The sequence below is a fragment of the Oreochromis aureus genome, linkage group 8 (assembly GCF_013358895.1).
Source record: "Oreochromis aureus strain Israel breed Guangdong linkage group 8, ZZ_aureus, whole genome shotgun sequence".
Lineage (NCBI taxonomy): Eukaryota > Metazoa > Chordata > Actinopteri > Cichliformes > Cichlidae > Oreochromis > Oreochromis aureus.
The window spans coordinates 12,950,670-12,973,314 of record NC_052949.1 but is presented as its reverse complement, the minus strand read 5'-3'; the positions used below and the strand labels follow the sequence as shown (position 1 = coordinate 12,973,314).

Here is a 22,645-nt window from a genome sequence, read left to right as displayed (position 1 = left end):
GCAATGTACAAAGTGGATGGAATAATAAAGGAGGAGGTCTACCTTTAAATCCATTAAAGATGTATGCTGTATAATCATTATGACCTGGAAAAGGAACAGTTCAAAGAAATCATTTAAAGTTCAAGATTACTATGACTATGACATTGGTTATAAACTTCTGACCAAAGGTGTACCAGAGCTCAAGCAATCCTGCTTATTTGTTTCCTCTTGTTACCAACTGGAGATATTAAACTCGTTAATTTGTTTTTGCTTTATTTTATGTCATTGTTTACAGAAGCCACATCTGCTTCGGCATGAAATCTGCTGAGCAGATGCGGCAGCAGGCCCACATCCAGGTGGTCAGTAAAAATCTCTACAGCCAGGACACCAAACACACTCCACTGGCCTATGGAGTGTTGGACCACCGTATGGTATGACATGGAAGACCTTTTACTTCTGTTTGCAATGACTCAAGAAAACACCTGAGAAATGCATAAATACAGAAATACAGGGCATGGACATAAAATATGTCAAAAATGTTTGGAAGGGATTGCTAAGAGGCCTTTTATGTGAAAGTTAATTTAGTTTCCATTTCCATAAATGCACATCACGTTCATTCTTCTTCTGTCATTACTAAAGATCAAACAGCCATGTTTTCTTTGTGCTAGCTGGTTTGACAACCCCATCTATGAAAAATAAAAAGTTATCATATATCATTCCAGGGCTAACAAAACTTCATTTAAATGTTGAAGCTGACTCAGTGTGTTCAGGTCTCATTCAGCTCCACAGCCTAATTATTTGTAAGCATTCTTGATGATAACTAGCCACAAACAAAATGATCAAATTTTCTAATCTCTGTCCACCTTGGTGTAATTTCAGCTCTGTGAAGAAAAGAGTCCAGTTTTGTGATTTTTTTTTTTTGTTGATTTTTTTTTTTTTTTGCATTAACAAATTAATAAAAAATCATTTAAAATAGTTATAAGATATACTTTTTTTAAATATACATTTTGAGATTTAGACATAGGCTCAAGGCTTAATGGAAGTTGTGGTATAAAGGCATGCATATGAGAGAGACATTTTCTCTGTGTATACGTGTGTATACACTTGTATTTATATAGTTTGTCTCTACTTTTCTAAAATTAAATAAAGGAAAGTTTCATTATGAATAAATAAGAAAATAATGGTATTGTTTTAAGAGCTTTCACTCTTTATTATGACATCTTTAAACATTTAACTTTAAATATTTAAACATTTACACACTAAAGCTTCTTTTGGCTGCTCCTTTATTCACAAGGGGTTGTCACAGTGTGGAAGTCCACATGCTTGATTTTTACACCACTGAACTCTTATATGGGTGTTTGGTAGATTTGCATTGGTGCATCAATAACAGTCTTGAATTACCCATTGAGTTAATCCTCATATTTCAGCCTTATTTCTCCGATCTCATGCTTCCTGCAGGGCACCAGTGAGAAAGACAGACCGTGCCTGACATGTGGGAAGAATCTGGCAGATTGTTTAGGACATTATGGCTACCTGGATCTTGAGCTGCCCTGTTTTCATGTTGGTTATTTCAAAGCCACGATAGGAATCTTACAGGTAAATCCAGTGTTTTCTTGTTGTAGTGACTAAAATATCTTACAAACCTTTCATTGTGTTCCAAGAGTACATGTTTAAGGAATTGCAAGATACATTTTAAAATCTATTTCAAAACCATAGATGTGAAATTGTATTTCTCCTTTAGGTGTCACTAGAGTGCCATAAATAGGCGAGAAATAAAGAGATTCATTATTTCTTGAGTTATCATACTGTATTGCCAAATGTTGAAGTGGTGAAGGTGAAGTGATATGCAGTACATTTCATAATTTAAGACTTTGTGAGAAACGATAATTCAGTTCCCTCCTTGTGTATCCAGATGATTTGTAAGACATGTTCAAGGATAATGCTGACGAAAGAAGAGAAGCTGCAGTTCATGGATTACTTGAAACGGCCTAACCTGGCCTATCTCCAGAAACGTGGGCTGAAGAAGAAAATCTCTGATAAATGCCGCAAAAGGACAGTCTGTCTAAATTGTTCTGCTTTCAATGGTGAGGAGAGACCTTTGCATTTCATAACTGGTTCTTTTTAAAAGCCACCCTGACTTGATTGCTAAATCAGTGTGTGTGTGTTTACTCTTTAGGACCAGTCAAAAAGTGTGGCCTACTTAAGATCATCCATGAGAAGTATAAGACGACCAAGAAAGTGGTGGATGCTTTTGTGTCAGATTTCTTGCAGTCCTTTGATATTGCCATTGAACACAACAAACTGGTTGAACCACTGCTGACCAGAGCACAGGTGAAGTTTTTTTACTACTACTTTCGTCGTATGGCAGCACATGGGTCTGATTTTAAAAAAGGACCAAAAAGTAGGTCTAATATATCGACATGGCTGTGGCTTACAGTCACTGTATGGTTTAAGGATGATTTGGAAATAAATATTAAAAGCATTTATTTTAGATGTAAGGAATTTTTAAAATTCTTTCTATTCATTTATTTATTCATTTTTTAGAAAAATCGATGTATTCTTTGAACTCAGGATCTTGCCTTCATTTCTAATTCCCTTTTCAGGAAAACCTGAATCCTCTAGTCGTGCTGAACCTGTTCAGGAGGATTCCTGAAGAGGACATCCCTCTGCTGCTGATGAACCCCGAAGCAGGGAAACCCGCAGACCTTATCATCACCCGTCTCCTCGTGCCTCCTCTTTGCATCCGACCGTCTGTTGTCAGCGACCTTAAGTCTGGCACCAATGAAGACGACCTCACTATGAAGCTAACAGAGATAATCTTCCTTAATGATGTCATTAAAAAGGTATCTTTCACCTGTACACGTTAACAGCAGGGGCAATTAAGATTCATCTTCAAACCTTGTCCGATGCATTGATCTGAAAATCATCAATCCAAAGTTTGTCTATAATACAGTTATCAATAGTCTAAGATTGGAAAGAAAAGCGTCTGGACTTCTTTAAGTTGCTTGAAGACGTTTCACCTCTCATCCGAGAAGCTGCTTCTTCTTCTTCCTCAGATGAGAGGTGAAACGTCTTCAAGCAACTCAAAGAAGTCCAGATGCTTTTCTTTCCAAGCTCCTTAGACTACGATGACCTGGATGACTGAGAATCTTCACAGACATGTTATCAGATGTATTATGTTTAATTGGAGATATCCCACTTAACAAACTCTTCTCTTGCAGCATCGTATGACAGGAGCAAAAACCCAGATGATCATGGAGGACTGGGACTTCCTCCAGCTGCAGTGTGCCCTTTACATTAATAGTGAACTTTCTGGTATCCCCCTCAATATGGCACCTAAAAAATGGACTAGGGGCTTTGTGCAGAGGCTCAAGGGAAAGCAAGGTATAGTGTGTAACAAAATCTTGGCTAATTTAGTAACATTTAATTTTGTTCTTACTTTTTTTGGCACTTGGCAGATGTTTGTTTTCATGTTGCTTGACAAATGAAGAGTTTAAGTATCTGAATGACTGATTTTGTCTAATGGTGACTCAGGTCGATTCAGAGGAAACCTTTCTGGCAAAAGAGTGGACTTCTCTGGCAGAACTGTCATTTCTCCAGACCCAAACCTGAGAATCGATGAGGTGGCTGTCCCTGTGCATGTGGCCAAAATCCTGACATACCCAGAGAGGGTAAAGCTTTCTCCATGACTAGCAAAAATAACACTAAATACCCATTTTTGATTTCAATCCTTGTGTGTATAATACTGTATCTGAATTTGGCTTATCTCAAGGTAAACAAAGCCAATCTGGAGCTAATGAGGAAACTGGTCCGTAATGGTCCTGATGTTCACCCTGGAGCCAACTTCATACAGAACAGACACACTCAGATTAAAAGGTGAGGCTTAGTACTTTGTATTTATTTTACACCATACTCTGTTGTATGCTCTCTGCTTTAATATCTAAAATATCCTTTCTTTTTATTAGTCTATACAGCTGAAGTTCATTATTCTATTTATTTTATGTGATGATGATCTTTATTGGGCACACATGGAATTTAAATGGTTTAAAAGTACCACTTCCCAAATGTTTATACACTGACACAATGGAAAAACAGTAATAATCTAATTTATGATCATGTGATTAAAACTTGATATGATGTGAGAATGTCTGAAAAAGGAGCAAACTGTTTCAGTATCGCTGCCTGAGGGCTGTTTAACTAGAAAGAGCAGATCCTGCATGTAAAGTTTCGGCTGAAAAGCTGCTGGTCAGAATTCAAGATCTGTATCTTCCAAACTTTGTTATCATATCCTTTGAAGAAGTGAGGCATAAATGTAATCTGAGTAGAAAACTTTTATTTAATGACTGCAGCTGAGGAGTTTTCTTGTGAATTGTTGTTGAATTTCCTTTTATTTCCCTTTTTTGTCTTTTTTGTTTTAATTACTTAATCTTTTTTCGTTGATAAATTAATTCTTGATGAAAAAAGAGGTGTCTACTGTTTTTTTGGAAACCAACAATAAATCATTTTTGTTTGTCAGGTTTTTAAAATATGGAAACCGTGAAAAGATTGCCCAGGAACTGAGGTTTGGTGATTTGGTGGAAAGGCACCTAATAGATGGAGACATCGTCCTCTTCAATCGACAGCCTTCTCTGCACAAACTCAGCATCATGGCTCACATTGTAAGATGGTTGTTGTTTTTTTGCCCTAAATACTTGTTGAACTGGTATTGTAACCATAATTTTCACAGCCACACAGAGAATTATTAACGTATTGTTCTTCTAATGAAAATGATAAAGAAAACAAGATTAAAAATGTTTCATACGTTTCTTTTGCTGGTGTGCAAACACACACAAAACATCTTAACTAGGTTTTAGGACTCCTCGTGTTTTATCTACAAAGATCGTAGTTTTGCGTATAGTTTAGTTGACGTTATTTCTTACTTTTTATTTGCAAAGTTACTTTTAAACCCAGTGCTGGGTCAAGTCAATGCACACATCTAGAAATGTGTAAAGTAGAATACAGGTGCAGTCAAAATAATCTATTTGCACTTTGATGTTCCTTTTTGTCATTTAATAATTACCTGTTACACACTGAAAACATGGTTCCTGAACATGGTTCGCATTTTAGTTTTCTCTCTACTTTTAAAAAAAAATCTTGACTAATGAGAAATATTTTAGTTGGATCCTTTTGAATGACATTGTTTTTGGCACTTTTCAAACTCACACACAGGCCAGGGTCAAACCTCACAGGACATTTCGGTTTAATGAGTGTGTGTGCACGCCATACAACGCTGACTTTGACGGGGACGAAATGAATCTCCATCTACCTCAAACTGAAGAAGCTAAAGCTGAGGCTCTTATCCTCATGGGGGTATGTGTCATTATACTACATGGTGTTTAAACAAACTGCACACAGACAGATGTGTTTTTTCAGCAATGAAAAGCTGTCTAGAGGAAACTGCAGTTAGACAACTTATTATCTTTTCTTCTAGACCAAAGCTAATCTTGTCACTCCAAGAAATGGCGAACCCCTTATTGCTGCTATTCAGGACTTCCTGACAGGTCAGTGCAGTGATGTGTGGCATCCAGTTGTAGATGTTTTTGTATGATATGAGTGTCGCAGTTCTCAAAAGCATCATAAATAGATGTATAATGTATGGAAATATTAAGAAGGCATTTAAAAAATCAGGAGGTATTAAAAAAAATCCATTCTCTGCCAGATGGGTGTGCACTTTTGCAATATTTGAAAGGCACCGGTTTTTTAATTTCCCGTGAATTAATAATGTGTTTGTACTGCCTAGGTGCTTACCTCTTGACGCTGAAGGACACCTTCTTTGACAGATCAAAAGCCTGCCAAATAGTAGCGTCAATCCTTGTGGGTAAAGATGAAAGAGTTAGGATCTCTCTCCCTCGCCCGGCCATAATAAAGGTACTCCACACTGCTGAGCTGGTTGCATAAGTCCATATTTGTGACCCAGCACTAATAATCTATTCTGTGTCTGTCAGCCCATGGCTCTGTGGACAGGAAAGCAAATCTTCAGCCTAATCCTGAAGCCGAGTAAGGAATGTCCAGTCAATGCCAACCTACGCACCAAGGGCAAACAGTACTGCGGCAAGGGAGAGGACCTTTGTCACAATGATTCGTGTGAGTTTCTTAAGTAAAGACGTCCACCTAATGAAACCAGCTGTAAAGCTTTTGTTTGACTACATCTCACATTACAAACATTGTAGCGATGAAGTTTCAGGAGGAGGCTTTAAAGTTTGATTTTGATCGAAATTAAATCAATTTAATAGATACATTTGTTTGTCAGCAACTACCTAGAAACATTTAATGAAGCCTGTATGAGCAGTAACATATGAGCGTAAAATAAAATTGAGTAATTGCCCGTCGCTAGGAGAGTTCATCAAATTTTAGTGTGATTCCAGAAAATGTAGCAAAAACAATAAGCAGTAAGCATGTTCCTGAAATTCCTTTGAGGTTTGAGAATGTCCTGTCAGGTAGGTGTCAGGTGTCTTGAGACGAACAGGGTGCAGTGTTTTATTCACCTGGTGTTTCTATTCTGGATTTAATAGCATCGCTGTTTGTCCTATTCTTGTGTCATATCCCCAGTTGTGGTGATTCACAACAGTGAGCTGATGTGTGGTAGCATGGATAAGGGCACCTTGGGATCTGGCTCGAAGAATAACATTTTCTACATCCTGCTGAGGGACTGGGGACAGCTGGAGGCTGCCAACGCCATGTCTCGCTTGGCAAGACTTGCTCCCGTGTATCTCTGTAGGTGGTCTACAAGGCATTTACTGCTTATTTCTTAGATCTGATATATGCCAAGATATCTTCTAGTGTCTTGGTTCATATTAGAAAATTCAAAACCCTTTAAGAGCAATAAAAGATTACACAGAATTATTTTTTGTTTTTTAACCTCAACTTTCAGCAAACAGGGGTTTCTCTATTGGAATCGGGGATGTTACACCAGGCCAGGGCCTGCTGAAGGCTAAGCAGGACCTGTTGGATGATGGCTACAAGAAATGTGACGAATACATTGAAGCTTTGGATACGGGCAAGTTGCAGCAGCAGCCAGGCTGCACAGCAGAAGAAACCCTGGAGGTAGGCATGGACAATCTGCATCATTGCTGAAACATTTCATCACCGCACGAGATGAAAGCTTTTTCATTTAATTGATACCTTCCCACTACTTTTTGAACACTACACCAGTTGTGAGTCATTCAGTTCTATTCAAACCAGGTTTATTTATATAGTGTCGAATTACAACAACAGCTGGCTCAAGGCACTTCATATGGTGAGGTAAAGAAACATAAGAGCTAAGGGAGATGGCACAAAACAAACATTTTGTGACATGCTGCAGTGGTGTGTAAACACCCGGGGAGTGAAAAGAGTTCAGTGAAGAAGAAATGCTCGGCAGCAGCAGTTTGGGCTGATAGGAGTGTAATCGACGGGTGGTTCAGGTTCACCTGATCCAGCTTTAAGTATAAGCTTTATCAAAAAAGTAAAGTTTTGAGTCCTAATCTTAAAAGTAGAGAGAGTGTGTGTGTCTCCTGAACCCAGAGATTATTCCACAGCGGAAGGGCGTGATAGCTGCCTGCCACTCTGCTTTTAGAAACTCTAGGAGCCACCAGTAAGCCTGCAGTCTGAGAATGAAGACTTCTGTTAGCATAATAAGTCTTTAACTCCAATTTCCAAAAGCGAGCATGTGCTGTTGGAAGTAGACCTGTTGTAGAAGAACAGAAGAATTAATCAAGTGTTACAGCTGTGGTTTGGTTAGTGTTTGTGTGAACTGTAGGCTCAGTTTCATGTTAGCTGACATAAGTGGCACCTGGTGTTGTCCCCTGCAGCTATAGTCAATCTGGTTCAAGGTTTGTGCATTCAGAGATGCTGTTCTGCCTTCCTTGGTTGTAATGTAAACGTTATTTTGCCTTCCTGTTAGCTTGAAGCAGCCTGGCCATCCTCTGTCCTGACATCCAAGAGTCATTTTCAGCTAGAAAACTGCAGCTCACTGGATGTTTTAAATCGCCTTTCTTCTCCATTCTAATGCAGCTTCAGCAGATCATCTTGTCCATGTCTACATGCCTAAATGCATCACGTTCCTGCCATATGATTGGCTAATTAGACATTTACATTAATGAGGAGATGGACAGATGTAACTAACAAAGTGGTCTGTGGGTGTACAAAGAAAAGAAGCAAATGTCCAATTCATTTATGTTATGGGTTTATATTACAGGTAAAAGACCAAAGAGGATGGCAATCATTACCTCAGTAGTAAAGTCACAAGCGCACACAGAAATATTAGTCTTCTCTCATTCCACTGATGGATAATAGATAGAAAGTAGGTTTGGTGACGAAGATGCTATTTTCAGTGCAATTCATGTTGCCAAGGAGCAAAGAGTATTAAAGTTTTTCTTCAGCACTGGCAAATTAACAGAGTGACATGGAAACAAGCAGTCTGGCTCTCAATCCAGCTGATGTGGAAACTGCCAAAAAAAAAAAAAAATGAGTCCATGACAAAGCTCCATCCTGCAAAGCTTGAACTGACCACTTTTGTTCGAGAAAGTTGGAATCAGTTTGATTAAGGCCTTAACTCAAACGGTTAAGGTCATTGTAAAAGCCCAAGGAGGAGCAACAAAGTACCTGATCTGATGTCTTTTGTTTTTTTATGAATCCCTATTCCTTTTTTTCTTCCTCTGCTTGATGTGAAAATGAAAACACACCATTAATTGATATATCTAAATTATAATTTGTTTGTAATTTTTTGTCATATCTGTTATTTATTTGCTACAAACTTGAGATGAAAGCTGAATGAACATCATCCAAATGTGGTGATTTCATTATTTTCTCCCATGTTATGAATTATAAGCACTGCCAGTAAACCCAAAACTTTTCTTCAGTTTCTCATCAAATTGACTTTTTACCATCTAATTTCTGTATCTCTCGTCTTTCCAATATTTCCTGTGTGCTTGCACCTTTTGTTCGATAAAAGGCACAAATGCTTCCAAAATTGGTCAAGCTCTGAAATTGACTTGACGGTAGGCTGCACATTGGCAACAATTGACCTTAAATAAGATCTTCACTGACAGATGGTCATCATATCGCAGAGGGACCATTTCCAACGATGATCAATCCAATCATCGGGGTTCTCGTACACTGAGAGCAATGTGTTTGATTGGGCTGGGGTAGTTTTTGGAGAGTACAGCACGAAATCATCCAGTTTGTCTGTGGAAGATTAAAAGTAATGTTGAATACTATGATTTGTTCTGTTCATATTTATAGGCTCAGAAAGTTTCACAAGTTTTCATTGAAGGTATTGAAGAAAAGGAAGTGTGATATGAAGTTTTTATTTTGTGTATAAGAGAACAAAAAAGTATAGATGTTGGTGTGCCATCTTTCAAGATCATTTTGTGTGTGTTTGTTAAAAGGCTCTCATCTTGAAAGAGCTGTCTGTCATCAGAGACCGAGCTGGTAGTGCCTGTCTAAGGGAGCTGGACAAGAGCAACAGCCCTCTAATTATGGCTCTCTGTGGGTCCAAAGGTAAGCTAACTGGAAAGCAAACACAACAAATCGTAAAATCTTCATGTAAATGGTCGATGAAGGCGTTGCTGTGTCTATGTGCAGCTGAGAAAAAATGTTTTGAAGAGCTCTGAGACACAAAGTGGCTTCTTCTTGTTGTCAATACAATATTTACATGAAAGGATGTTTTTTTTTAGCGCTTTGTAATGTTAAATAGTGAAGGAAAACTGTAAGACAGGAACCAAAAGAGCCTGGTTACATAATCAGATAATACTACAACAGTCACATTTTTGTCAGGCCTTTTAGCACTAAGAGACTTACAAGGACACTCAAGGACTCAAAGGACAAAAAGCTATTATAGAGATTTTACAGTTATGTGTATATTATGATTGAAAATTCATAATCATCGCTGCCAGAACAAGAAAACATCATCTTAACTCAAAGGCAACAAAGAAGTGAAATTTCCTCCATTCATATGCACTCTGAGCCTGATCGTTCTGTCAGAAGACAATTTATGTTAACATACTTATACACCATAAAAGCCAGGAATATGCTGGCAGTGTTGTCCATCAGCTACAACATTCTAGTGAGGATGGCATTGAAAGCTGGGCAGACACAGGAGTTTTATTAAACGTGTGATATGCTAACAGACACTGCATTTTAAATTACAGTTTTAATTGGCCTCACTGCACAGCCAGAATCTGCGACTGTTCTCTCTTCACAAATCAGCTACAAAAAATCACAAAGTGGAACTCGGATTGAGCATAAATACGAGGCTCAAGGACACTTTTGTCCACTGCTGGCTCTAGTTGAGTGTTTTGGGGTTTTTTTTTCTTACTATATGATTTCAAACAAAGTCCAATATATTGGGTATTGCAGAGACATCCATGGAAATAATGACACACTTTGACTTCAAATAAAGTGTGTTCTTTGAGCACGTAGTCCTAATCTTTAATGTTTGAACTAACTTTAGTAGCATCAGTTACATTTAACATTTTATAACACTGTTCATGAAATAGGCCCTGCGTCACCATGTGAACAGGTGTGATTATTTTAATTGCATTAACAGATTCTCTGTTAATATTCTGGATATAAGATTGCTATATTTCTTGTTTGAATGACAAAATCCAGTAGGCTTGATAAGCTGTTAATAAAGACCGTTAAACTACAATGTTTCTAGTTGATAGATTTTTCAGGGCTTGCCAAGCTGTTAAGTGCTAAATTGGATGCTTTATTCTGTTTCTTCCATTTTCATTTTCTTGTTTGTTTAGTGTGTCTCACTTTTTCATCTGTCCCCGCTGTGTAACGCAGGATCCTTCATTAATATATCTCAGATGATTGCCTGTGTGGGCCAGCAGGCCATAAGCGGCTCTCGGGTACCTGATGGGTTTGAGAATCGCTCCCTGCCTCACTTTGAAAAACACTCAAAAGTAAGACCTTATTTATTTGTTGTAATTGTGTTGCTATGTATTCCTCAAGTGCCACTCATGTTGTAGTTCTGATCTGTTTTTTTGTGATTTATTAATCAGTTAAGTGTTGAGGCTTTGTTCTTGTAACTGGAAATTATATGCTACAAACTTTGGTGTTTGACTGTAGACCTGATGTGTTGCATCCAAGGCTCTGACACACTTTGATTATTTAGTAGTATTATTTCATTGTGCTACCCCTGCATCCAATACTCCAAAAGCTTTCATCAGTTCTAGTCTCATCATGTTTAGTCTCTTTGCTTCTTTTTTTTTTTTTTCTGAGAAAATAACAGTGCAACTGGATAAGAGTTTCTTAGAGTACTCGAAGCTCTGTTAATAGCTCACTGATGATTTCTCTACAGCTGCCTGCTGCTAAAGGGTTCGTGGCCGACAGCTTCTATTCTGGTTTGACGCCCACAGAGTTCTTCTTCCACACCATGGCTGGTCGAGAGGGTCTGGTGGACACTGCGGTGAAAACTGCAGAGACTGGGTACATGCAGGTAAGGCTTTTTGGGCCCATTTCTTTTGAGTCTTTTCACACAGCTCACTTCTGACGACTACTGCTGACACTGAATTGCTGCAGGTCTTTACTTTGTCCCCAGGACACTAGCATTTTTTTGTGTTCTATTTTCAGTTTTTATTGATTTTTTTTTTTTTTTTTTCCCCAGCAAATTTTCTATTGCACAAACCAATACTGCCTGTTTCAGTGTTTTTATTTATCCATGAGATCATATAAAATTGTGAAAGAAAAGGAAAAATGTCATCTCACATTCTCCTTACAGTACATCATGTTAAAAAAGCCTAATTCCCATAATTTAATTAATTTTTTTAAATCAGTCTAACTTTGCACATAAATATTAAGATTTCATAGTATTTAATATTATTATATAATAATATCTGGAGCACTTTCATCATAGCTAATTAGAGTTTGTTATTCATTTACGCGGACTGTGGTTGCATACTCATAGTGCAGTGTTGATGCAGTTCGCAGTTCCATTGCATGTGTCAGTGTCATATTATTTTGTGTTGTTTCTCTGTAATAGAGGCGTCTGGTGAAGTCTCTGGAGGATTTGTGCTCACAGTATGACCTCACAGTACGCAGTTCAACAGGCGACATCATCCAGTTCATTTATGGTGGTGATGGCCTGGACCCCGCTGCAATGGAGGGGAAGGATGAGCCACTGGAGTTTAAGAGAGTCCTGGACAACATTCGGGTGAGTTAATCAGTGATTGACAGCTTGACAAGCAGTTTTTCTAGTCTTACTCATTTTTAGTATGAAACACACCAAATGCACTAAAATATATGTGAACCAGAGTAGAAGCTAATTTCTTCAGCCTTAAAATAACCCTTACTCTTTGTTGCTGTTGCAGTCACATTTTACTGTAATATTTGCCATTTTCATATAGTTGAACTTTCATAAATTGTTTATAGTTATAGTTTGCCTTTTAAAAGTTCCCCTTATGTCAGTTGGTTTATTTCAAGGAGTAATTTTAAGATGGAAAAGCCGTGAGAAGCCACTTACTCTGGATAAACAAGAGTCCTTCTCATTTATCTTCCTAGCTGACGGTAAAGCTAAAAAGTTCAGTGGGGTAGAAAAGGCGTAAGCACGTCCCAGCCTTTAGAATCTCAATCTGATACGTGTTGATGATTTCATGCGTTTATATAAGCAGTGATACGATATATGTAATGTAACCTTTAATTGTTTTGCCTTGACGCAAGCTCATCCCCAATTAAGGAAATCCCAAAAAGTTGATTCTGTTCATCTTTACATTTCATCACTCGTCCTTTAGACGAGTAACAAAATGTTTCTTCTACTAAAAACGCTATGTCCAGATGAACAGAATCAACTTTCTGGGACCTTATTGTTTTATTGTATTCAATAATGTAGACATAGTACATTTGACAACTTTCAGCCCCCCCACAGTCATTACTTTAGCTTAAAAGTACATTTTCTAGGGTTGCGTAATGGACATGATCCATTTAGAATCAACTTTTTCTATTCATTGTATTCAACTTGATAAAGATTACTTTGACTCTTCGACCGTTTAAACTTTTAAAAACAATTGCTCGTTCCTTGCTACAGCTGTCAATGTTAATATCATTGCTTTATTGTAGCAATGACCATGATATTTTAATATTAAAGCAGACATGAAGTTTCTGAAAAATCAAATGGTTACTGCAACTCCTTCTCGGACCCGGTGACTGGTACGATGTAATGTGTTACTACTTCCAGAAGATGGCAGTAATGCACCCACAGGTTACCACAGAAAAACATCTTGCTAATTACGAGTTATCTGTTTAAAAAGCCTGGTACTTTGATGTTATAGGCTACTATACAGACAAAAGTGAAATGCAAACCCAAATACTATGACAGAAAATGTTCATCAAAGTCCTTCAAGTAATGAAAAAACGTCTTGCACTGAGATAAAGGGCAAACTATGTAAAGGTAACAGATGGGCTGTGGTCAAGTGGCACTAGTCTGATCTCTGCTCTCCAAACCTTGACTGTGCAGGTAATTTGTTACCACCTTGTGGCCAATTGGGTGTTACACAAACTAAAGGCTCAACTGACCACTTGAATTCAGCGAATTAGCTGAGACTCCACCCACTAAACATTGTAACTCCAGGGTACAAGAACCCAACGTAATGTCGGCCATAGTGTAAACTCTGAGACTTCAAAATGATTCCACAAAGCAGTGGACTTACATTGGCTACGTCCATCTTTTATGTGTACTAGACAAAGCTGTGTCTCAAAAAGCAAACAGTTTAATTAAAAAGGCACATTTTATGGTTTGGAGTACTGGTTTTGTTCAGCAGTACTGAAGCCATTTAAATATTAAAATGTAGCTGTTTTCTTTTCCTGCTACTGTAAACAGTCTGCTTTTGAGCTGGAGAGGCAAAAAACAAACAGCTGAGTAGTTGAAATTGCAGCCAACTAATTTCTTACTAACATATTTTTCATCATTTCTGACCTCATAAGTGTTTAAAATGACACAGTGTTCAAGTCAGTTTACTCTGTGGGAAGGCAGTTTAGCGGGGAGAGAATTTTTGAACTGACTTGTAGGATTAACGATTAATTGCTCTATTCACCGTCAGGTCATGTCTCATGTGTACACAATCTGCTGCTTGTCATTGAGGTTAAAAGCGTTGTTGTTTTTCTGAAATCACATTCTAAGATCCAAATAGAAATCACAAGCTTGCAGCATTAGAGGATCCATATCTCTTAAACTAGGTCTTTTTAACTATGATAACCAGCAGAGAACAAATACAGCTTTTTATCAGTAATATTTAAAATAATTATGATAATTTAATGAGTTTAATACATTTAATATGAATCTGTTACTGGAAAGGTGTTCTGATTTGACCAGCTCTTTCCCAAGGGCTGTGCAGTCTGCAGACAGATTTTTAAAGGAGCTTGAATAAATATGAAATAATTAGAGTGGCTGTCTTTTAGATATTATATGCTCAAAGCACTGACCCTTAAACTGGGACAGAATGTATATAGTACATTTTCTTCATGTTCACTTTGAAGCATTTTCAGCTGCTATTAATATCAACCATCATGAGCTTTTTACAGCTGAACTGTGAGTGAGTGCTTCTGATCTTCTCTGTTCCTCCCAGGCGGTCTACACGTGTCCAGATGAACCTGCACTGAGTCAAAATGAGCTGGTCCTCACTGCAGACGCTATCATGAAGAGAGCTGACTTCTTATGCTGTAGAGACAGCTTCTTGGAGGTAAACCCATCACAGTATTTGGTTAACAAAGTTGTATAGATTTTGTTAATTAGGAAAATAATTATTTGAAGTTTCACAATTTAAAAAAAATAAAGGTTTTTTTTAAACATTTTGGTAGTTGTAGTGCTAAATAAAAGCTTATTATGGCATAGCTTATTATGCTTATTATGGCATAGCTTATTATGAAAAGAGTTTCAAGTGAAACTGATTCACAGTAAGCTTAGTGGTTATATTCGATGTTTACTTAATGAGCAGAAAATAATTCTCTTGAAAATAAATTTGCAGTAATCATATTTCTGATGATGTAGAAGAAAATAGTGGATAACATTTTATTGACGCTTACAGGCAGCAGCGTTTATAAGTGCAAGCTCATTTTCCATTCTCCTTTTCCAGTGAGCTGTCAGTCATGACTGACTACCTAAATCTACTGAAACAAGGTGCCAGCACCAGCAGCGTTATAGTGCAATAATAGTGACACAGCATAAGGCAAAAATAAGCACTAAAGTAGCTAGGTAGCGTTTTTCTTGGGAATTGTAAATCATGACTACTTACCACTTTTCTGCCATGTAACTGCAGCAGTAACTTCCATCCATCCTTGGCTTTTGCACCACCCAATTTAGTCATTTAGGTCACATATCACTAGCTTGTAGTCTGTGATGGAACAAATTTGTTTCCACCTTTAGCGAGAACAGGTTACTTGCGTATTTTACAAAGTATTATGCTTAGTTGGAGTTTCTTGAAGAAGCTCCCTTTTAGGTACCAAGTTATTATCAGAGGCTGACATATAACTGTTATTCGCAGACATGCCTGAGGTTGTGCGCTAGGCAAATGGCCTTGCTATAGCACTAATATCATGATATGACAGTTTTAAATGAATAAACATAAGAATTTATGCTGGTGTTATGGTGGATCGATATGATATAGCACAGCGCTTAGAGGCCACAATATCAAATACACTGAGATAAAAATTCAAAATAAGCAACAACAAACTGTGTTTTTTATTTAGGGTATGAGAGGCTAAGAGTATGTTTTTATTTATTTATTTTTGTTTTGTTTTTTGTTAGTAAAATATAGCACATATCAGATCTTTGGTTGAAAAGGAAGACTGATAATACTTGTCCTTTGTAGTCTGTGCTTAGAGGAGTCGGACGGTTGGAATGAGTCAAGCGTGCCAAATCATTTAAACTGCTCTGCAGCCAGGTGTAACCCTATAAGACAAAATGAATCAATATGTTGATCAGTTATTAAATCATTCACTGTTGGAAGTGAGAGGAAAAGCTAATATTTAACAGCCTGAGTCTTTAAAAAATGAAGTATTCTCCATAAAAAGCTGAAAAGTAGTTTTTACCAAATGATACCAAACCAGAATGCATAATTAATTTGTTGTGGACTAACCGAATAATTGATTTAGTGCCTTTGTGAGTCTTGTTTTATTCTTTATTCATTTATTACGGCCTTCTGTGCAAAAATATCAGTGTATTTTTAGTAGGATTGAAACATAAAGAAGTTATTACAGGATTTGGTATTAGGACAAATGATTGTGGATAACAGCAATTATAATAGTGAGTGTTTTAAATTATTGAAGCAGTTTGACAATTCAGTAAGTTTTGCCGTTTAAAATGTATGATTATTGTCGATAATACATTAGTATTAGTCACCTAACATTAATTTAAGAATCTGATTTACTCAGCGAATAGAAAATGTATTTCACCTCCTGCGGCCATGGTGCACCGCTACCACAAACTAACCACACAATAAAAAATCGATTCAGCTCACTTGGGCTTCAGTACCCTTTGACAGTATTAAAACTAAAAAGAGAAGCAAAAATGAATATACAAGCTAATTAGATGTTCCCTTATAAAATGGTTGTCATGGATATAGTTACATTTTTTTTTTAATTAAATACAGAGACATGCTGTCATCTAAACCCAAAGCCAGCTGCATGCAGTTAATGGGTTTTCTGATGGTAACAAACATGACTCTTTTCCCTTTTATAAAGGAATTAACTGACACAGGCGCAGAGAAGTACCTGGAGGTACAGTTATCAAGCATGCGGTGAATTTTGAATGGCGTGTCAGTGAGAATTGGAACAGATAAATCATTAATGGAATAATCCTGCTGATGCTGTTGTATAATAAAACAGCGCCTGATGTTGTTCTGTACTGATTTTCCAACATCTGATTGCTCATTTTAAAGTGTTGCTGATGTTTTAAAAAAAGACTTGTAAGTGTGTTTTACTGGGCGCTTGAATTCTCCACTGCTTAACAGTTTGTGATTTCTAACAGCTGCATGACAGCCACATTTGTTGTTGAGGATATGTTTGAGTTTGGAGATGCAATTTATTCTCTTCTCTCTACTTTAGGAGATAAAGAAATTCATTAAGAGCGTTTCAGAAAGGATCAAGAAGACTAGAGACAAGTACGGCATCAATGACAATGGGACTAGTGAGGTAGGTGTCGCGTGAGGCTTAACAAACTTCAGCCTCGCAGCATTTGAATCCTAATTGCTAATCTTTCTGTCTTGTATTTACAGCCAAAGGTTCTTTATCAGCTGGATCGTGTAACTCCTACCCAGCTGGAGAAGTTTCTTGAAACCTGCAGAGACAAATACATGAGGTACAAGACTCGTATCCAAGTCTGAGGCTTGTTATTTTTTGTTTCTCAGCTCCATCTGTCCATCCATCCCCCCATTATGTAACCACAGAGCAAAAAATTGTTGATCTTTGGTTTTTAATCATAAAAAATGTCCCTGTTACTACATACGCAGCCCAAAATATAGAGAACAATTGAGAGGAAATGTGTAATCAATTCCGATTGTGCTCCAAAAAGCTTTAAAGTAGTTGAAGCTGGGGAGGAATGAACAGCTCATCTGTTTTAAGAAAATGAAAAGGCAATGCACCAAACACTTAGAAGTGTACTGAAAGGTTTATTGAAAGTTTGGTAAGGATGTGGAGTTGCCAGAAATTTTCACTCAAAACCAAACTATAATGGTTGTACTAGAGAAAAAGTCAGAAGGCTTTATGCCATCAGAAACCATGCAGGCTTCTGGTAATTCATCCAATACTTGTTGAGAAATTTAATCTGCACCACTGTGATGGAAGGAGTGACTGGCCATCATTGCTCCTGTGACAGCACTGCACTAAACTCTGCTGGAGCTTGAAATAGCGTGCTGTGTTAACCATGTTTTTTTGTGATTTCAGTTTTAGAATCAGCCTAGGGTTAAGATTTAATTTATTTTTTTAAGTGGTTGACTTTGTTTCCCAAATGATCATTCATCTTTTCTGAGAGCTGTTAAAATGACAATAGTTTAAGTGCAACTCCAATTTCACTTGTCAGTTTGATGAAAGCTGATTCGGCTTAGAGACGCCGTCTTGTAATATTATTTTTTTTCGTTTCTCGATAGAGCTCAGATGGAGCCAGGATCAGCAGTTGGGGCCCTTTGTGCCCAGAGCATTGGAGAGCCGGGTACTCAAATGACACTAAAAACCTTTCACTTTGCCGGTGTTGCATCAATGAATATCACTCTAGGAGTGCCTCGCATCAAAGAAATCATCAACGCCTCCAAGAACATCAGGTATGATATTCAATTATAGAGACGTCTCGTTATATTCCCTCTGTCATTTGCGCCGAGGACGAAAAGACAAATATACCTCACAATTCAAAGTTGGCCATGGGCTTTGTCTTGATGTCTTTGAAACATCGCTGAAAATTACTGCTGCAAGATGGAGTAAGAACGATTTCAAGACCTCCGCCTTCCTGAATGGAAGCAATTCTTATGTTTGACATTTACTGTCAGACGTCACTGCTGAGTTTTGCAGCTCTAAAGCTGCCTATTCCACTTTTATTGAGAGAATATATTTGATCACTTGCTTCAATCTATGGCTTACACACAGAATTAGAGCAGTTAGCAGAGTGAGCTATGCTTGCCCATGGGGTTATGTGTCACAGTAGTGAATACATCCCTAATTTGTTTTGAATAATCTATTGAAAATCCACTCAGCACTCCTATAATCACGGCTCATTTGGATGTGGAAGATGATGCTGACTTTGCCAGGCTGGTGAAGGGGAGAATTGAGAAGACTCTTCTAGGAGAGGTAACCATAACCAATCAGATCCCCCCCCCCCCCTTTATTAACAAATCGAAGCTTTGAAATCATTAATAAGGGATGTCAATGGTTCAAGTAGAGGTGTTGTTTAAAAAAAAAAGAAAAGAACAAGCTGTACAGAGCTGTAATAAGGTAGGTTCTCATTTTGTTCTTTACAGATTTCTGAGTACATAGAAGAGGTTTTCCTTCCAGATGACTGTTTCATCTTGGTGAAGCTGTCACTGGAGAGAATAAGACTGCTGCGACTGGAGGTACCACAACTTTATTACCTTTACTCCCGCTTTGTGTGAACATCTCAGACACTTCCCCCTCCTTTCACACCTCTACATTAGTTCTGAATTAGTGCACCTGGAATATTAATCTATAGTTTTAATTGTCATTTTTCGTAAGCTGTGATACCGTTATGCTTGTATAAGTAAGTATGAGGCATGGGAACTCGGGGGATACTGTTAAAACTGACTGTCCAGCGCTGCTTAGACTTCATTGTATCCTCATTTCTACTATTTTTAGCTCTCAATTATATTTGAGGAAGAAATAATGTTAATTTTTATACCTTCAAGGTTGATTTCAGGATGTAATTCATCCTCTGTATTTTCAGTACATGTTGGGGTTTTGGTTGAACTGCTTTAGGATAAGGGAAAATGAAAACATATATATTTTTATACTCTCCTTTTTGCTTTATGTGCGGTTACAGATAAGTCTGCATAGCTTAAGAACACTGAATTCTTTGTTTTCTTTACCTACTAAAATATGATAACACTGCATTTCTTTAATAGTAGCAGCTACAGCACAGTGCTCTGACACATGAGTGTCTGCAGGTTAAAGATAAGTGCATTTTGTGCGGCGTGGAAAAGAAAACAAGCTTTGCCTTTGATTTCTCGTCTCTCGTCTCTTCTCAGGTAAATGCAGAAACGGTGCGTTACTCCATCTGCATGTCTAAACTGCGAGTCAAACCTGCAGACATCGCTGTACATGGGGAGGCGGTGGTGTGCGTGTCTCCTCGAGAGAACAGCAAAAGCTCCATGTACTATGTGCTGCAGTCACTAAAAGGAGAACTTCCCAAGGTGAGAATGTCATGTGTGCAGTGGTTGTTTTCTTTTGTGCATACATGCTTTCTGTGTGCAAATTGAATTCAAGGTCAAGGCCAGTCAGGGCTTCTTACCTATGGAAAATTCATATTTAGATAGCACAAATGCTGCATTGTGATTTCTGCCAATGTCTGAGAATACTGTATGGATGCGGAGCAGCATAACACTTCACTGTTTACTTAAGCTACTTCCTAAGCAATCTGTAGTGATAAATATGGAGTGTGTGAAGTGTGCAGATTTTAAGTCACTGAATGGCAAATTTGTTCCTTTGTGATACTGGGCTTTATAAAATACACTGAATTACCTTTCATAGGTAAAGTGAGCAGTAGTTTAATTGTTCTGTTCAATAAAATATTTAAGACTGCGTTGCTGTGAAGCCAGGGCGCTCATTTTCACTGCTTTATTTTTATTCTTTCACTCTGGTTCAAGCACCAGGTCATGCAACGTTACTCCATTAAAGTATATTTATTGTGTTCTTGGCCTTGGTGGAAACCTTTAGTTCATCCTCTATTTAAGAGCAAACATCAAGTTTATTTTCTCTGCCTTCCTCCTTCCCTTTGAGCTGACTTTCTTATGATTGGCTTACCCTTGTAAACGGATAGTCTGAACAGCAGGTGGGGAAGGCTGCTGTGAAAGTGATAACCATATTAAAACTTTAACATAAAGTGTATTATATTTCATATTTCATATCATATCTTGGGTTTTTGAGGCCCCTACGTCATCAGTGTGATTATTTATGAACCCTAACTGTGACCCCCCATTGTGTTTTTGAGAAATACATTGACCCATAAAACCCATTTATGCATTTAATTCCATTGTTGATGTTGTTATTGTGTTGTTTTGTTTCTTTGTTTGTTTTTACCTGAAGGCTCAATAAACTCCTCGGTTTAAAAAGATAAATACATAATTGAATTTTTTGGCCGTTATTTCCCTTATTATCCGTTCTCTGTGACATAAATAGAACTCTGCTGGTTAAGTTTAATATGTCACAGTGAATGTATGACAGAAAATACTTTTCAGTACATGTTCTGAACTGTTTAATGCTTAAAGTGCACTCAAAGCAGGGATAACATGGAGTCCTGTGTATTTTCTTGTCTTAACTGTTTGGACTTACTCACTTGAAAGGTGGTGGTTCAAGGGATACCGGAGGTTGCCAGAGCTGTCATTCATATTGACGAACAGAGCAGCAAGAGTAAGTACAAACTCCTGGTGGAGGGCGACAACCTGAGAGCGGTTATGGCGACACATGGCGTGAACGGAAGTAGGACCACTTCAAACAATACGTATGAGGTATGAGTGTTTTTTTTTTTTTTGTTTTTTTTTTCCCCCAGTGTCAAATGAATGTGTATCATACATTTTTATTGATTTAAAAAAAAAAAGAATGGGGGGTGCACATGTTTTTGTGAATTTTCTCTTATCCAAACAGGAAGCTCAAAAGCATACATACAGACTCAAATATATACACAGGCTTGTATATATAACCTTTTGTTATTTTACCAAATAACCTTTGGTAAAATAACCTTTAGCAAATTGCATCTTGACCACAATTGTGGCTGAATATCTGCCCACTCTTGGGAGGATTGGTAGAGTTGATTGAAATTGGTTGGTTTCCTGCACAGATCCTACGTTTAAGCACAGTTTAGAAATTACAGACCCAGCACATTATGCCGCCAGAACCATGCCTGTCAGCTCTTACAGCGCTCTTTGATTTTCTTGTTCTTGGAATGGTTAAATGCTCAGAAATGGGTGCTTGTGTGCCCAATTCTTTTTGTTTTTAAAGTCATTAAAGATGTGTGTTGAACACTTATTTACCCTGGAAAAATAGCAAGTGAAAAAAATTATTAGAAGCCCAAAATTACCATGCTATTCATTCCCATGATGAGAGTAGGATCACTCTGAAAATCCAAGCTGAATATTTAAAAACAACAACAAAAAAAGCCTTAACTGCAAAACTGAAGCATTAACATTTTGGCTGTCATTGATGGGCAAAAACATTTGCACAGTTTTTCATTCACTTTTAATTAATTGTCATCATGTTTGTATCTAATATTGTCCCTAAGTGTTATCGTTTGGTTAGAAAGGCTCATTAAGTTTTTCTTGTTATATGATACAAGTTAAAAATTAATTAACAAAGATGCAAGCTAAGCAAAGCTAGTTTAACAGTATTTCAGCTTAGATCAGCTCTCACTACTTTGCATTAATGCTTTTACCTAACAACACAAAGCCTGGTCCATGAGACAGGCTGTGAGACATAAGGACTCGAAGAGAGCTGGAAGTTGCTGCTGCTGCTACACTGAGTATTCAGCCATGTCCTTGAAGGCTGGCAGTTTTTTATATCTCCATCACTCAAATGGAGCACTAAGTTTTCTAATACATGCAGTCCTGTGTGTTTAAAATAAATAAATAAATGAATTTTTTCGATGGAACCTGTTGGCTCAAAGTGTATGAAGTAACGGACACGTTTTAACATGTCAACTGTTAAAAAGGAAGGAAAACAATTGCATAAATGATCACGCCAGCTGAAGTAGCTGGGAACACTTAAATTGGCTGTGGGGAGTCTGCACCAGGGCTTTTTAAAATGTGTTTATTTTTTAAACCAGCTTTTCTGTGCACTTGATAGGTCGAGAAGACCTTGGGCATTGAGGCTGCTAGATCCACAATCATAAACGAGATTCAGTACACCATGGTGAACCACGGAATGAGCATTGACCGACGTCACGTCATGCTTCTTGCAGATCTCATGTCCTATAAGGTAAGAACCGCAGATCTACATA

The 22,645-nt window shown here is 37.7% G+C and overlaps 1 protein-coding gene across 9 annotated transcripts in view; it reads left to right on the top strand.

Annotated features, from left to right (window-relative positions):
- polr3a (polymerase (RNA) III (DNA directed) polypeptide A) overlaps positions 1–22,645 on the top strand; it is a 30,015-nt gene that overhangs the window by 6,338 nt on the left and 1,032 nt on the right. For 7 of the 9 annotated variants that reach the window (XM_039616556.1, XM_039616561.1, XM_039616559.1 and 4 more), the window contains exons 2-29: positions 275–410; positions 1,438–1,575; positions 1,892–2,063; positions 2,156–2,310; positions 2,583–2,822; positions 3,201–3,363; positions 3,514–3,650; positions 3,752–3,855; positions 4,496–4,637; positions 5,188–5,328; positions 5,450–5,519; positions 5,759–5,886; positions 5,964–6,102; positions 6,568–6,732; positions 6,890–7,062; positions 9,387–9,498; positions 10,789–10,907; positions 11,306–11,443; positions 11,987–12,157; positions 14,565–14,678; positions 17,041–17,127; positions 17,211–17,293; positions 18,081–18,251; positions 18,678–18,771; positions 18,942–19,034; positions 19,683–19,847; positions 20,997–21,161; positions 22,492–22,623. In XM_039616556.1, coding sequence (XP_039472490.1) covers positions 275–410; positions 1,438–1,575; positions 1,892–2,063; positions 2,156–2,310; positions 2,583–2,822; positions 3,201–3,363; positions 3,514–3,650; positions 3,752–3,855; positions 4,496–4,637; positions 5,188–5,328; positions 5,450–5,519; positions 5,759–5,886; positions 5,964–6,102; positions 6,568–6,732; positions 6,890–7,062; positions 9,387–9,498; positions 10,789–10,907; positions 11,306–11,443; positions 11,987–12,157; positions 14,565–14,678; positions 17,041–17,127; positions 17,211–17,293; positions 18,081–18,251; positions 18,678–18,771; positions 18,942–19,034; positions 19,683–19,847; positions 20,997–21,161; positions 22,492–22,623 — 3,847 coding nt within the window. Of the gene's footprint in view, positions 1–274; positions 411–1,437; positions 1,576–1,891; positions 2,064–2,155; positions 2,311–2,430; positions 2,474–2,582; positions 2,823–3,200; positions 3,364–3,513; positions 3,651–3,751; positions 3,856–4,495; positions 4,638–5,187; positions 5,329–5,449; positions 5,520–5,758; positions 5,887–5,963; positions 6,103–6,567; positions 6,733–6,889; positions 7,063–9,386; positions 9,499–10,788; positions 10,908–11,305; positions 11,444–11,986; positions 12,158–14,564; positions 14,679–17,040; positions 17,128–17,210; positions 17,294–18,080; positions 18,252–18,677; positions 18,772–18,941; positions 19,035–19,682; positions 19,848–20,996; positions 21,162–22,491; positions 22,624–22,645 lie in introns of those variants that run through there. The other 2 variants (XM_031749051.2, XM_039616562.1) reach the window with 2 other exon arrangements.